The 15,075-nt window shown below is 49.4% G+C and overlaps 3 protein-coding genes across 3 annotated transcripts; all 3 read right to left on the bottom strand.

Moving 5' to 3' along the window:
* Positions 1 to 254: 254 nt before the first annotated feature.
* H6S33_003744 (uncharacterized protein) lies at positions 255 to 2,249 on the bottom strand (the record flags this gene model as incomplete). Its single annotated transcript, XM_044835214.1, has 7 exons — positions 255 to 323; positions 401 to 543; positions 606 to 856; positions 958 to 1,092; positions 1,154 to 1,566; positions 1,617 to 1,802; positions 1,914 to 2,249. The coding sequence occupies 7 exons, from the start codon at positions 2,247 to 2,249 to the stop codon at positions 255 to 257; spliced, it is 1,533 nt and encodes a 510-aa protein (XP_044691278.1).
* Positions 2,250 to 5,961: 3,712 nt separating this feature from the next.
* H6S33_003743 (uncharacterized protein) lies at positions 5,962 to 6,534 on the bottom strand (the record flags this gene model as incomplete). The annotated part of the gene is made up of 1 exon (XM_044835203.1): positions 5,962 to 6,534. The coding sequence occupies one exon, from the start codon at positions 6,532 to 6,534 to the stop codon at positions 5,962 to 5,964; it is 573 nt and encodes a 190-aa protein (XP_044691277.1).
* Positions 6,535 to 10,775: 4,241 nt separating this feature from the next.
* On the bottom strand, positions 10,776 to 11,537 carry H6S33_003742 (uncharacterized protein; the record flags this gene model as incomplete). Its single annotated transcript, XM_044835192.1, has 1 exon — positions 10,776 to 11,537. The coding sequence occupies one exon, from the start codon at positions 11,535 to 11,537 to the stop codon at positions 10,776 to 10,778; it is 762 nt and encodes a 253-aa protein (XP_044691276.1).
* Between the last annotated feature and the right edge of the window lie 3,538 nt (positions 11,538 to 15,075).

The raw sequence follows: 15,075 nt of genomic DNA, 5'->3' as shown, positions 1-15,075 counted from the left end.
TCGTTTCCCCTACCAGAGGGCATCCGGTCTCTTTTTGGCCATATCCATCTCGAGACTCTGTACTTTGTTTACTACCTCTACGACACGAGCTGAGACCCTTTTACCTACACATCCTTTTACCCGATACGAACAAAAACCGCACATCAAAAAAGAAGAGAACGTAGTCACAATATCCAATATATGGAATTGCTTCCACACCTATAGCAGAGGATCCCACGCACCTCCATCCTTCCCTGCAGAGCTAGACAATCGATCTAGATATCGTCTGCCCAGCCCTCATGCTCATACCCCTTGATAATCTCAATCGAGCGCTTAATCACGAGCTGTCACTCACCCCTACTATCAGCCCTTGCCTCAAAAACACCCATAGCAGAAAGAAAAGTCAAGAAAGGAGGCAAACCTTCGCGGCCACCACCGCCCTCATGGCCGGAAACACACCCTCCACGTCCTCGAACCTGCTTGGCACGGGGTGCACCGGCCCCGTACGCAGCAGACACACATTCCTGCTCACGAAGCTCATCCGGAGAATCTGCACGGAGGAACCTTCACCCCTCATCAGCACCCCCGACATCCCCCCACCCCAAACGCCAGGGGGAGAAACTAACCGACACAATGCACGCCCACGGTCTCCAGCCCCCTCGCCACCTCCCAGCGCCCGCCCACCTCGGCCGCAAGGCCGTGCAGCATGGCATGCAGGATGTGCACGAGCTTGAGCTTGTCGGTGTGGCGCTTTGTGCCTAGCGTGTTGCGGCCGACCTCGACGGCGCCGTATTCGCGCGCGCCTTGGCCGGACTGGTGTTGCAGCAGGATGCCGTCGAAGCGGAAGTGCGGGGCGGCGCGGGACATGATTTCTTTGCTGCGGGCGAGGGTTAGTGGAGTGAGGAGGAGGAGGGGGAGGAGGGGGATAGAGACGGAGGGGAGGGGAAGGGGAGAATTCAAGAGGGAGAGAGGAAGTACCGCGAGAGAGAGACGCCGTGCAGGTCCTTGAAGCAGTAGTCGATCAGCGGGGCCCAGATGTTGGCATCAAACCAGCCCTCGTTCGGCTCCGGCGCAAAGCTGCACATCCCCGCCAGATGCTCCATATTGCCCAATCTTCTCCCCCTCATCCCATCAGCAAAAGCCTCTCCTTCACAAGAAGAGAGTTGACACTCACACAGCCCCCACCGCATGGTTAACATACGTCGCATTAAAATTGACCCCCCGCTCATACCGCACCCCCGGCGGCCGCGGCGGCGTCTCCGACACAACCCGGTACCACTCTGCGTCGCCCCTCCCCTCCGTGTACCGCGCACACGCATACTCGAACGCCGTGTCCTGCTCCGGTGGCCGCGGCGCCAGCGCCGATATCGCCTTCATCTCTGCGGTGGTGAACAGCGCAGCGGTCGCCGCGTCGTCGCGGTCGATGATGCCGTGCGTGAGCAGCACCGAGGGGGCGGCAGTCTGCTGCAGGTGGCTGTGGAGGGCGTCTTCGAGGACTTTGACGGCGGTGAGGCGCGCCTTGTGCGTCATTGTGGGGAAGCGCTGGAGGAAGGTACCGGGCGCGGTGATGTCGGTGGGGATGAGTGTCTGCGGCGGTTAGAAGAGTGCGGGGCGCGGGGAGAGGCCTAGGGGCTTACCGGCAGGCGGTCGTCGTCGGTGTCCGGCTCCGGGTCGGGTCCAGCTTCAGCTTCAGCGGCGGGCGCAGCGGGCGCAACAGGCGCGGGCGCGGGCACTGTGCCGGCAATGTTCGCAACACTCGAGTTGATGATGTCGCCGTGCACGACGATGCTGTTTGTCGCCGTGTAGCGCGGGAGCTTGTCCTTCTATCATTACCCCCGCAGCCCGTCAGCCAGCCAGCTCCGCACCTCCGCACCTCCGCGCCCCCCGGCCCCAGCACCGGACCCGGCAGATACATCAAAAGAGCAGGCACATACCCTCCCGCGCCCCCTCCACTCCTCCTGCACAGCCCTCGCCCGCTCCCTCCTCTCCTTGCCTCTCTCCCGCCCCCCTTCATTCTCCCCTTCCTCTTCCCCCTCCTCCGCAGACAGGATATTCTTCAGCTCCGTCAGCCAGTAGTTCACCATCGCCGGCGTCTTCTTCGCCGCAAAGTGCGCGTGCGTCTTGCAGTGCGCCGTGAACGCCCCGAGGCTCCAGGCGGCCGGCGGCGTGGCGCTGAAGTAGGCGCTGATGTGCCGCGAGATCTGCGCGGGCGTGTAGCCGGTGCTAGGCCCGGGCGCTTTGGCGGCGCGGGGGCGGGGGGCGCGGGGCATTGCGGCGTGCGGGTGCGGTGCGGGTGCGGTGAGGGTTCCCGGTGTTGGGCCGGGTGGTGCGGGTTTTGAGGGTGTTGCGGGCGGGTGTCGAGTGCTGTGCCGGTGCTGCGGTGCTGCGGTGCTGCGGTGCTGCGGTGCCGGAGATCGGGGCGCGGGAGACGCGTCGAGTGCGACGCGTTGGCATGGCCTCCGGGTGCCGCGACTGGCTAAACCTGGGCCTGACCCTAACCCTGCTGTTGGGGTAGTGATCGGAGTGACATGTCGACTGCCTCAAGGAACAAGTGGAGGAGGAATGCGGAGAAGACCCGGAATGTAGGCTGTGGATAGCTCCCACCCACCGCGCTGTATTTGCGGAATGACCGTATTGCCTTTTAGCTCACCCGCAGCTGGTATCAAGCAGAGATATCGATGTCGCATCAGCTCTGGTCTGGCCTTCCCTTGAAGTCTACTCTTATCCCAGGAGAGGCTCGATCGTAGACCGGTATCAAATGCGCCATCTTGGGATAACCTCCAAATAGTATGGTTCCTGGGCTTGTATATTCCACTAGCTATCCCCTCTGGTCCGTAACGGGCGGTACTCCGCGATTGTATCGATATCGGCATCTCGGAATGAATTAGTCATACAAGTATATATATCATGCCGACAATACAATACTGACGTGAAGTTAGGAAGATTTACAATGTTAGAGTGTATTTGTGGATTGAATAGCAGTGCCTGACCATGTCGAGTCATACGCACCTCTCCATCACCGCCACTTTCTCATGTGGATTGAAACATGTGTTGGAGTTAGCCACCCCAGCTAACCATGTCCGCTCAAAGTCCCAAGCTCGAATCCCAAACTGGCGTCCCTCTTTCCAGTGGTTTAGAGAGTGCTGACGTGTGTACGGGATCCCAGGGGAGAAAGAGGCACTGTATCTGTTTCTATATATCGAGAGGGAGAGTCGAGTAGGGGGGAAAGGGACTGCAAAGGCAGCGCAGCACCATAAGCACGGAAGAGAGCTCCGGTTCAAAGATCATCGTCAGGTGTCGAGTACAAACTGTTGAAAAGCCGGATATTGTGAGGGTGACAGGATATTGGAGTCCGCTGTGACGCGCTGATGGCATTTAGTACTTCGGATCTGGGTGTTTGGGGGGGGGGGGGATTGTGGGTCTGGTTTGCTTGGGATTGACCCCGAGATATCTACTGAGAAGTCGAGTGAGAAACTGTGAGCCAAGACACCAACAAATAGCTACATTACCGCCTTTACCCCATAAGTTATAAGCCTTATTTTGAGCTCTAAGACGCAGAAAAGCCTTAAATAAGGCATATGTCTCAAAAAAGCAAAAAAATAAGCCTGTTTTGGGCGAAAGCATGACATTTTGCTCAGCATTATCTCTAAATCAAGCTCTTCTAAGACCTCTTCTGGTATTAGATTTATCGAATAAATAAGAATTAGTAAACTTCGTCAGGATTATAGGCATTTACGGGTGCTAAGGCTGGGTTAGGGTTAGGCACTTGGCAAATATTAAACCGTGTTCTTCCATCTGTTCTATAATACCCTCCCCTCTACCTCTTTACCATCTCCGCCCCCTCTACTCTCCTAGCACCACCCCCCCCCCCCCCAATCTCCTAATCATCAAAAACATAGGCTAATCAGCGAATTTAGCAGCAGCAGCAGCACCGAACCAAGCACCAAATCGAGCATCAAATAGAGCACCAAATCGAGCATCAAATCGAGCACCAAATACAGCACCGAATGCAGCACCAAATCGAGCACCAAATCCACATAATTGAGCGAAATAGGTCGATAGACAGGTAGGAAGGTAGGCAGGTGGGTTAAATAGATTGTCTTAAATCAATGTACATATTAAATTCAGTATTAATAAAAACTTGATTTCCGAAATTCACTATGGCGAATAAGTGTAAAAGCATACCTATCAGGCTATCATGCTGATCTCACGAATAAACATTATTCAGCCTTATTTTTCGAAAATACCCCTCTAGGCGGTAAAGTAGTGCTGGATGTATTGAACGGCTACGAAAAGAAGGTTTAGACGCTGCTTCGCGTAGATGCTTGGCTGATTGCTAAATGGATTGCTCAGGGCAGTGATGGAATCTCTTGCTGTATCTGATTCTCATCGATATCCAAAGGCATTTCAGAGGAATCGAGTGATATGCTGTGACTGGTATTCAGGGCTGTTGGGAGGTGGATTATAAAAGGGGATTGAAGGGGGGTATCTCTAATGGTAGAATCGCTAATAGCGAAAGGTATCGCGAATTGTATGTCCCGGTTGGTCTGGCCATAAAAGAAGTCCGGGAACCTGCTGGGCCTAGTCGAATTTCGAAAGAAGTGTTAGTATTTGGCAGCGAAGACAGAAGTGGTGGGGCGAGATAGGAAGGGGGCTCATGGGTGATCGTGAGGGGCTCGTGGTGGATCGAACATGTACCATAGTTAGACCTCCCTGTCTTCTCTCTCTCCAGTCTCCTCTGTTCTTGTCATCAACTCTTGGTCGTACTTTCATCAACGTCCATCAATAAAAGTATCAATTCTCAACAAGAAGTACAGGCAGCTTATAGCCTATAATACTGCCGGGAACCTCTTTTGAAGAAATAGAGAAAAGGGGCATGGTTAAGCGAGACTCTTTGTAAATAGTCAGGTTTATTATGCCGGGTTCGTATGTACATGTAGCTAATAGAATGGCAACCCCTGGAACCTTCCATATGCATGCGATAAAGAAATCAATATATATATGTCCGTTACTACTACCTGCGCTTTCCCTGCAGAAGAGATTGTAGAAACCTGAGGTCGTCGAAGTGTACCCGTCTCCTAGTGGTAGTACTGGCACGATCCCCAGCATAATATACAGATTTGAAGCAAAAAGATAAACATCATGAAGCCAAATGACAATCCAAATCCAACTCGAGAACACATCTATAGCTCTACCAATTGCAGGGGGGAAAATGAGTTTATAACAAAACAAAATGCAGAAAGATACGCATGGGGTATGTGAGGCAAGATATCAAAGATGAGGCCAGTAATCGCTCCACCGGGGGGTCTTGAATACTCCCGGCGGAGGATCCCGCATGCTGATGTAGGATTCCACCACGATGTATGTCGTGCAGAGAGCGTAGCAGAGGAGCGAAAGAAGACAAAGATAAACGAGTGCATAATGCATGAGAACAGCAAGCCATAGTATATGTTAGTGAGAAGAGGCCGTCCAGAACCAACGTCTGATCCGGACGCCTTCCTTGCATGCCTGGTGCAGATACCGTGAATATGTTTCATCCCAAACCACAAGAGGGCGCGGTGCGTCAAACCCCCGAAATGGACCTCCCACAAGATAGGAAATAGATCGCGCTCGTATCTGGTGAAGGACGCAATGAAGACGACGATAGACGGGAAGAGGATCATTCCGAAAGAGCAACCTTTCCACAAAAGCGATTCAATCGCAGACGGAAAATAGACATTCCATGCAAGCAGGTGAAGCCCTCCAACAGAGACCACGAGACTCCCCTCAACCACCATACCAACAACGCCGTATAGTGCCATTTGCTTTTTTATCTCTGCCGATGTCTCTTGGATGCCTTCAGAATAGGTGTAGGTGACGAGACCGAAGAAGGCCTTTGACTTGATGGCGATATTTTCTGGGCATGTCACCTTTGTTACTAGATGGTTCAACCTAGTATAGTTCTTGCTCTTGTCGACCTGTTCTTGCAGCACAGCTGCTTGTCTAACTAAGGTCGGGTGGGTTTGGTGGCGAATTCGGTTCAATAAGAGCTTGGGCGGGGCTGAATTCCGCATTAATCTCGTTTCCTGAGTCTGGATCATGATGGTCGGGGGATAGCTTTTCCAAGGTAATCTTGACAGGCTCGTCAACGTCCAGAGGCTTGTACCACCAGAAAATGTAGATGAATGTTGTGCAGAACACCTGTATGAGTACATGAACCTCCAAGAGAGTCACCGAAAGGTGAGCTCCCCAGCGTGCCAAAAACTGCACGATCAACCACAACGCCTGACCATAGGCCAATAACTTTGCAATATTATTTACCTTACCTTTATCTCTGATCTCGGCCACGTCGAAGGACTTCTCGTTGATGTAATCGTTTTTGAGATAGTGCAGGAAGCCAGCAGGGGTTAGAATTGCCGTATATGTACCCGGCGTCAATTGCAAGCTTTCGTATTCTTCCTGTTTTTGATTGGGTATGGGGTATTCGATGGTGTCCGTAAGAAAGCCTCCCATGACAATAAAGAAAGCTTCGTTCATGCCTAGTTTATTCCGAATATCTTTGTGCTTCCCCGCCATCTTAATTCTCTTCCCACGCCTTCTTGAGCATTCTTGCCTCAAAGAACTAGCCAAATGCACAAACCAGCAGTCCCTCCGGAACGATAACAGAGAGGACCATTAGCACACATTTATACCATAGTCGAGCGCCCGGGGTTGCTTGACGTTGATATTCGGATGTACAGCGGTCCAAACACAGAATATATATGTGGCCGTGCAGCTGAAGCTAATACCAACTGTTCCTCGCCCGGTAGGCTCCGCGTGGGATCTGACTTTTCCTAGAGGAGTGTGGTACTCGGAGACGGTTTCATTGTAGTTTGACGGTGGTGACGGGAAAGCGAAAGCCGGGCCAAGAAGTCCCACGAACGAAAGAAGAAGACAGAGTAGTAGTGGGTGGCCGGAGATCATGCTGAGTCGTAGAGACTAGGACGGCAATCCAACTCGATAAAACAATGTTTTGGCTTAATTAAGTTCTCAAACTATACGTAACCGTCAGTTCATGCTTCTTACACATATATATACACTCTTCACGTATTTATAATTACAATCACAGTAGAGTGCAGTTATTACTATGCTTCTTGTATTGCCAGCCTCACTATTAGATGTGCAATGTTAAGAAATTATCCCGATTGAGCGTTTTGTCACAGGTGCTGAGATCAGGGAGACCTAGCTTTCTACGCTTCTTTCCCCAAACCTAACATAGCTAACCACTAGATTCTTCAAACCCGCCCGTAAAAGCCTCGACGCCCCCCCCTCCCCCAGCCTCCTCAGAGACTTACTCCCCTGAGTACCATCTTTCCGGTTGTTGTTGACTTCATCTCCCGCATTGAGCTCTCGTACCGCAATGACAAGAGATACTCGTCCCCTGTTGATGAAAAGAAAATACTCACGAGAAAGGAAAAGAAAGTAAAGAAATAAGGGAAAGAAGCAAAGTGAGACCAAGGTACAGTATTCAACCCCGGCAGCCCTCTTTCCAATCCATCCTACGATGACACGCTCAACTCCGTCAAGATCGTGCCCGGGTTCGTGGCCTTCTTGCCTTCCTGAACGGGCTCAACAAGGCGCCGCGCAACGGCTTTGGGGGGGGGGGGAAGCAAGGCAGTGATCTTAAGAGCGTGGAGGGGTTGTATCGCCGTTGGGTGAATGTTTGTCTGGACTGGCTGTGATGGAACTGGTATGCATGGTTTACAGAAAACGAGCAATCTGAAGGCCATGGAGATTCACCGCCAATTAATCCAACTCTGTGCGGTGTTGCCAGAAGCGGTCCTAACGATCATTGACCTGCCCTTGGTAAACAGAATCATCGCCAGGACTAGCTAGCTACTTAGTGCCATGTCGCGGGGAACGGAACCATACAGAAGATCTTGTCGGGTCTACATGTAGTATATATACCGAGAACGTCGGGGGCGGTCGGAGCTTTGAAGCTATCGAGCGCTGATCAATCGATCCCACCCGCGCGGCCGGCCACCCGAAATCCGCCGAGCAGACTGGACCTACTAATAATTGAACCGCAGATCCAGAATCTCCACTCCGGCTACAAGGCCAATCAATGTCACATATATCCCATGCCATCCTCCTCCTCCTCCTCCTCCACCGCTACCGTCGAACCCGACCGGAGCTTGAGACCCGGCTGGATGGGCCGGGGACGACAACGGCCGCGCTTCGTATCAGGTGCCCCGAGCTGCTCGACCGCGACATCATGGCGACGCTGGGAGGTAACACGTACGCGTGCGTGGACCGGTTCATTGCTAGTAAGTCATCTCGTGGCCGGGCGGGACGGAGGCTGGCCGGGATGCGTTTCGACCGATGGCTCGTTTCTGCGCGTTCATCGGGCGGGCGGGCGGGCGGGCGGGGAATTGCATTTGTGCGGTCGGGTTCTATGATGCAATGTCAATGCACTTGCATGGCACGTACGTACTTTGAGAGTTGGAGAGCCTCGATTGCGGCGTTGATGGCTTTGTACAGGAAAGGATTTCGGGCCGGAGTCAAGGAGGGAAGTATGTACATGTATTTACCCCGATCTCTTTTATCATTGGCCGAGGAAATACACTGTCTAAGCCCTGCAAAAACAGCTGTGGTCCATACTTGTATGCCCAGTTAATTACATGTATTCATATATGAACCCCGCATTTCGGTACCGAGTATAAGCAAAATGTCAAATACCACCAGCTCCCACAACAAGAACCCCCGAGCATGTACTAGGTTTGATTATCGCCTCTAGCCCTGGTATGATGCATCGTATATCAGGGGATATCATTGATCCACCAAGGAGCTTTGCACGCGGAAATTAAGGCTGCGTCGGTAAGTGGATCGGGAATGGGATTCGGGATGATGCCTTTCCGTCTATTCACCAGGCGTGGAGGGGGCCGGACTCTAGAGATTGTGAACAAGTAGCAAGAGCTGAGGGTAAAGGGATGTAAAGTTATCACTTGTGACAGTGCCGGGAACTGTCGCGGGGAAGACGTAAGAGAAGGATAGCGAATGATGTATTTAAAAAAGACAAAGACGTACCCGAATCAGTAGAAATACAAGTACGAAGCATATCTGTATACGTAAAGGTACAGATATTCAATGACCCCCAGTATAGAGTGTTGTATGCAAGCAGACCAAAGGTTATGTACCCGTACGCTACAAATTCTACTCGTATCATCGAGTGAGAATCTATGAGCCAAGAAACTGGGGTGGTGGTTTTAGCTCCGCGGTAAAGCTGTGACAAGATGGGCCTACAAGCCTTTGCTTTGAATATATGTTCTCACCTCTAGACCTACGATCAAGCGTCATCCAGAATGCTCAGATCCAGACTGGCAACGGATGAGCCTGTGTCGCGATGGGGCCTCGTCTGCGCAACCGAAGCAACACGAAGCCTCGCAAATCCTCATCCAACACGTCGCGACCAAAGGATCAATGCCAGGTTGATGGGAGCATAGATTTCCGAGTACAGCCTCGAGCCTCTTACGCGTGTGTTGAAGTTATTGCCATCGGTGTTCCTTTCCCTCAGTCATGACATATCACTCGACAAATGATATTGGCATTTCTGCCCACATGCACCCTATTAACCCCCCCCGCTCAAATGTCCTTAACCCAGCGTAACCCAAGTAATATCGGCTGTGTACACCTATATATCCTGTGTTAATTAACCTCACCTCTCAACTTGGTAATCGGTTTTCACCATACGCACATACAAAATACAGTACCAAAAATGGGCGGGAATTGCTATGGTAGTGTTGTATAGGAGAAGCTTCAAACACTGTAATCTACAAAGTTAATAATATGACAACAGCCTCTTGCTAACAGCACAGTCTTAGTACAATAGACTGACGGCTGCACATTCTTTTACACTGCATAATCTATCAAGTCTAGGGAATTCCTAGCAGCACAGCATTTCTGGGTATTTGGAGAATTGCTCCACCCTAACCATAGAGAATCATAGGTTCAGTATTTTATTGATGTAGGTTCTCATCAAAAAAACATTATAGAATATCAATCCGTCAATTGCACCATCAGTTTACAACTTTCCAAGATGTATCCTTCACAACTGTGATATACCTTTAAAAAAAAGATTTCCGTATTTTAAGCCCAGATATGGATATTAATCTCTTGGCTCTAAAGGAGACGCAGTTGGAATATCAATTTTTGATGATGGGAGATACAAGCCCTTGATGCTAGAAATTATGGACCTCGAGATGGTGGTGACATACCTGCTGGAAGCGATCATGGTGTGTTCATGGTATTACACCTACTGCTATTAGTAGTACAAGACCCGCTAGTTATTTAACATCTATGGAGCTAAAGCTTTAATATCTCTGCATTAAATGCCTAGTTATTGGTTTAGTAGTACTCCGGTATTGATGCAGCATTTGGTGGATAGTGGTCCGTGAGGCTGCTCGAGGCAGAGGCCTCGAGCTAGCGTCGATGCCTCGTGGACCACACGATTTGTGGACAACAGCAGTTCCAGCACTGCGTATTCACATAGGAATAACGTAGTCCCAACCAAACATATAGCCTGGACAGCCGAAATGATGCGGGAATCCCACAATACCGTTTTACAAAGTATACAGCAGTGCTATTGTGCTACTACCACGGTACTAATCCCCGCCCTGTTTTTGGTATTGTAACCTTCGCACGTTTACCTGATTTGTCGAAGCGTGGCTGGGTTTGTCACATAGAACGACACCATCAAGACACCAGGTGCAGAAGGCGTATACGGAGCTGCCTATTAAGATTCGTCCTATTCAACACTTTCCTTGATGCTACACAATAGTCTAACAGAGCTCCCACTCATCCTGATCATCCCCCTCACTCCACGTCACGTGCCCTTGCATCCACGGTGTAGCTGATCCTTCCAGCCACATAGTTCCAAACTTTCCGAGGAGATCTTCGAATCTGAACGTCCAATACCGTCCACCCAACGACGAACACATGAGGCGATTGTTGCCCTCGTTTCTGAGATGCTTTGTCGGATTGTTAAGCGTCTGGGGGGTCTCAAGCCGGACATGGTCGGACCGTATCAGCACCCTTTTATCGATCCCGAGGTTGGTGCCGACTATACGGAACTTGGTCCTCGGGCCTCCATCCGATACGGACAGCCGGCCATTGCTCCCGCCATCATACCAGTACAGGTTCGGCTGTCTGATGTTACGAACGAAGTATGTGTTCCCGTTGACCCAATCCCGCCCCGGAACCACGGGAGCAACCGCCCACTCGTGGCACGGGCCGTCGTCCGCGTGGAGGCGCATCGACATGACCCTCCCCTCAGTACTGGCCGGCAGGGGGCTACTGCACAGGACATCGACAAGCGCGTTCCACGGGATGTTGTCGGCGGTGTCGTAGATCCAGAACTGCGGTGTGCTGCGCTCAAGCTTTGTGAATCGAGGCTGTCCGCGGGCGTCTTTGAGGTCTTGGCATACGCGGAAAAATTCGTCTGCGACGTAGCGCGACTCGCAGGTGAGGAGGTGGCGGGAAAAGTAGCCGCTCCTCCCGTCGGTCCTCCTGAACCAGCGCATGTATACGTAGTAGAGGCTCATTGTGGAGGATAGAATAGGTCGATATATAGGTGTTGACTTGATGAAGATGTGGCTAGAGGATGATGCTCTAAGGTCGAACATCAGGTAAGAGCATTGGGCTTTATATATAACCACAGCGCTTTACAAGTGGTGTCGAGATAATGACATTACCCTTATCGGACCAACTGCTGATGCCTGATATTGAAGGCCGCATAAAGATATCACTATATATCTTACCTCCGGCAGCGCTTCAGCTGGTAGAAAAGGTGCATAGATCGGTGAAAATGGTAAAATCGAAATTTCACAGTTTGGAGATAGGATTTCAAAGAACTTGCTCATCCGCAGACGATTGTGGTTGACGGTCTTATTCCTGATAAGTACTATCTAGCTGAGGGTTGAGGTAAGTGAAGGCCCGCCAGGAGTTGATAATGTGAAACTCGTCAATCGATGTATGTTTACCGTTGCTTTTGCAAGCATAGTGGCATGCAGACGGCCCTAGTACAGTCCAAAAACCATATGCGGTTACGAGCATACACATAGTGTTAGGATAAAGATTAGTCGGGGTAGGTAAATAAAGTATAATTTAGGCACTCTCCCCAAAAATGAATATATATGCATTCCAATTATATTACTAGCGTTAACCTCTATATAGCAATGACACCGCACCGGGCATCAACGACCGCCATCGGGTTCAGACTTTGTTTCATCTACGGGTTAGATCTAGATAAGTGGTAAGTTACTATGAATTTGTTCTTTACAGAGCAGAAAATAGGCAAACACTAGTTATTTCTTTATCCACGTATGTATGTAAAGTAAAAGTTAGAAAAGAGCAGGGCAAAAACCACGTTTTGGGCAAAAGCATCAAATACTAAACCTAACCCAGAATTTCACCCACTAAACCTCGCGCCTTCTCCACGCAAAATCTAGGGAAAGAGAAGCTCTAAAAACTGACGTTGTCAAATATCTTTCTATCTCTCTCTGTTGGGTCGCCCCTACTGTGAAAACATGGCAATTTTCGTACGTTTCCAGAGACAAGACGTGAATTGTCCGAGTATCAGAGCTAACACAGCTACATACATACATATATTTTTTAGTATTGACTGTATATGTGCGTCACTATGTTCAGGTTTTAATGCGCATAGTGCGCAAACTTCCCGCGCGGTTCAAGTCTGATTGTGCTAGATGGTGGATGAACATCGCATAATAAGTGCTATACCCCAATCCAATTCCGGGTTTTAGTATTTAGTTTATCCTGAAAGATGCCAGTATCTTGAGCTATGATTTTTTCATTCCCGCAAGGGTGATATACGTTTCTAACCAATCGATTGGTTAGAGAATCATTGTTAGTGGGGTTCCAATCAAAACTAAAATTCGTTGAAGTACACAATTAGCATGATTATATATATAACTTTCCCAGCCCAAGGTCACATGATCACAGGTCTTGATACTTTGATGAGACTGGACCATTGCCTCGAGATTTTCAAGACTCGGTTTGAAGAATACGAGACGAGACGAGACTTTCTCAAGTCTCGTCTCGTCTCGTCTGGCGCCCATCATACACTATTTGAGTGCCTTGGCTGTCTTAAAGCTTAATAGTTGTAGCTCCTCACAAGATCCTTTCATGTAGTATCATCACTGGAAAGTACCTGCACCATGCCTCTGGATGAATGGGTCAATGAAAGTGTCATAACTGTAGAAGGATCATCCAGTGTATGATTAGCTACACCAATAGTGGCGAAATTCACGACTTTGAGCCGCTATTGTAGATACTTGACGGGTGATCATCACAGTTAATCGTTTCTCTTTGCGGTATGTACCCCACAATTAATCGCATTGAGCACATCCCGCCACTCCCGCCCCCATAACTGTCACACTTGCATGCCACGGCCTTTACTAATCGTTAGATTCTGCAGTATTACAAATTATCGTTTCAGGGAAAGTGCTCAGAGTGGGCCAACAAGAATATATAAGGGCAGAGCCAGTTACGGTAACGGTGCGTAATATTACTCAAAAAAATCCTTAAAACAGTATAATAGACAATGTCGGTAACACCCTGAGTAACTCAAGATTGAGTGTGCACTCACTGACTAGAGTGTGCCGGTAGAGGGGGAAGGCATCTATTGTTGTCACCCGCAACTCTGGTATGTGGTCTACTTTGAAGTCTCAAGAATGCAGGGTCCTAGCGGTGGCTTGGGATTTACAGAGGTAGGTAGCCGTCCGTTCCGACTTGTAGTTTACTCAACCTATGGAAAGAGTTAATATTGTGCACCGCGAGATGAAATCAGATAGATGGCCATGGCACGCACTGCGCACTCTAGTAGCCGTGGAAATGCATCAATTTTGATGTTTCCCATACAAAAAGTTGCGAGATACACATTATTTGATGCAATAACCGACCTACTGTGTGTTAAAGGCATTCCTGTCCCATTACCGACGAGTTTACTGATGCATTTACAGATGCTTTTACCTGTCAAAGGCATGCTAAATGCAATAAATACGACTTTACTGACGACTTTACTTGTTAAAGGTATGTTAAATGTAAAAAATACGACTTTACTGATGTATTTACCTGTTAAAACTGATGGTATCCGGTGTGCCCCATTGTTCCGCCGGAAAATCAATGTTTTCCGATGAAGCCTTTCGTTTGGATCTCGAGATAGTTGAGTCCCCAAATAGAATATTTCGATGGGGTCATCAAATGGTATCTGGCATCAATGGGCTTGTAACAGTTGGGGAATACAATTTCATTTTGGTGGATCCATTGTTTGGCATATACATGCATGCTCTTTTCCCTCGATACTCCTGGTATAATAGGAGATGCTCTGTGATGACTCGTTTCATTGGCGATGGCTTTGGTCAATCATGTGAAGCATCACCGGTGGCCAAAACTTATCCCCCCTGGGTAATACCCCCAAAATGAGTGACAAAAGCGTGACAGGTAAAGGTGTCAGTAAAGTCGTCAGTAAAGTCGTCGGTAAAGTCATTAAAAATCGTCTGTAAAGTCGTCCGAGTTCCCTTCAAACGACTTTCCCTCCACCAAAATATTGACATTACCCAGCAAAATGAAATCCATTCCCGACGACTTTACTGAATATTATTGAATATTTTCAGGTACATATTTCCACAGCGCCTAGAGGCATCTGAATAGGTCGGGAGGAAAACTGGCGCGGAGATCTACATACCCTCGCTGTAAAGAGCGGTGTCCGGGAAGACCCTGAAATACGACCTTACGTTATATATATATGGTAAGCTTAAGAAGTATTGGTATGATGCCTTCCTTCCTCGTCCTGTTAATTGGTATAATCTTGTAGATAAACGAGTCGACACCTAGCTGGCCAAAACGCTCCGGAGTTTAGTCACAGGATCTCACTCATTCTTTCTAACCGCTAATACTATTGTAGCTTCCGAGAGGACACGTGTAGGAAGCAGTCCTACAAGTCTTGTCATTGTATATCTAGATCTACAGCAGCGTTCCGATACAATAACACCCAGGGTTAGATTATATAGAGTAAATCGAACAATTACTCTGCGGTGATATAGCCCAGTACCCTTGTGCTCC

This window comes from Morchella sextelata (assembly GCF_020137385.1).
Source record: "Morchella sextelata strain SCLS chromosome Unknown scls_16, whole genome shotgun sequence".
In the NCBI taxonomy this organism is placed as follows: Eukaryota; Fungi; Ascomycota; class Pezizomycetes; order Pezizales; family Morchellaceae; genus Morchella; species Morchella sextelata.
This window is presented reverse-complemented; position numbering and strand designations above follow the sequence as displayed.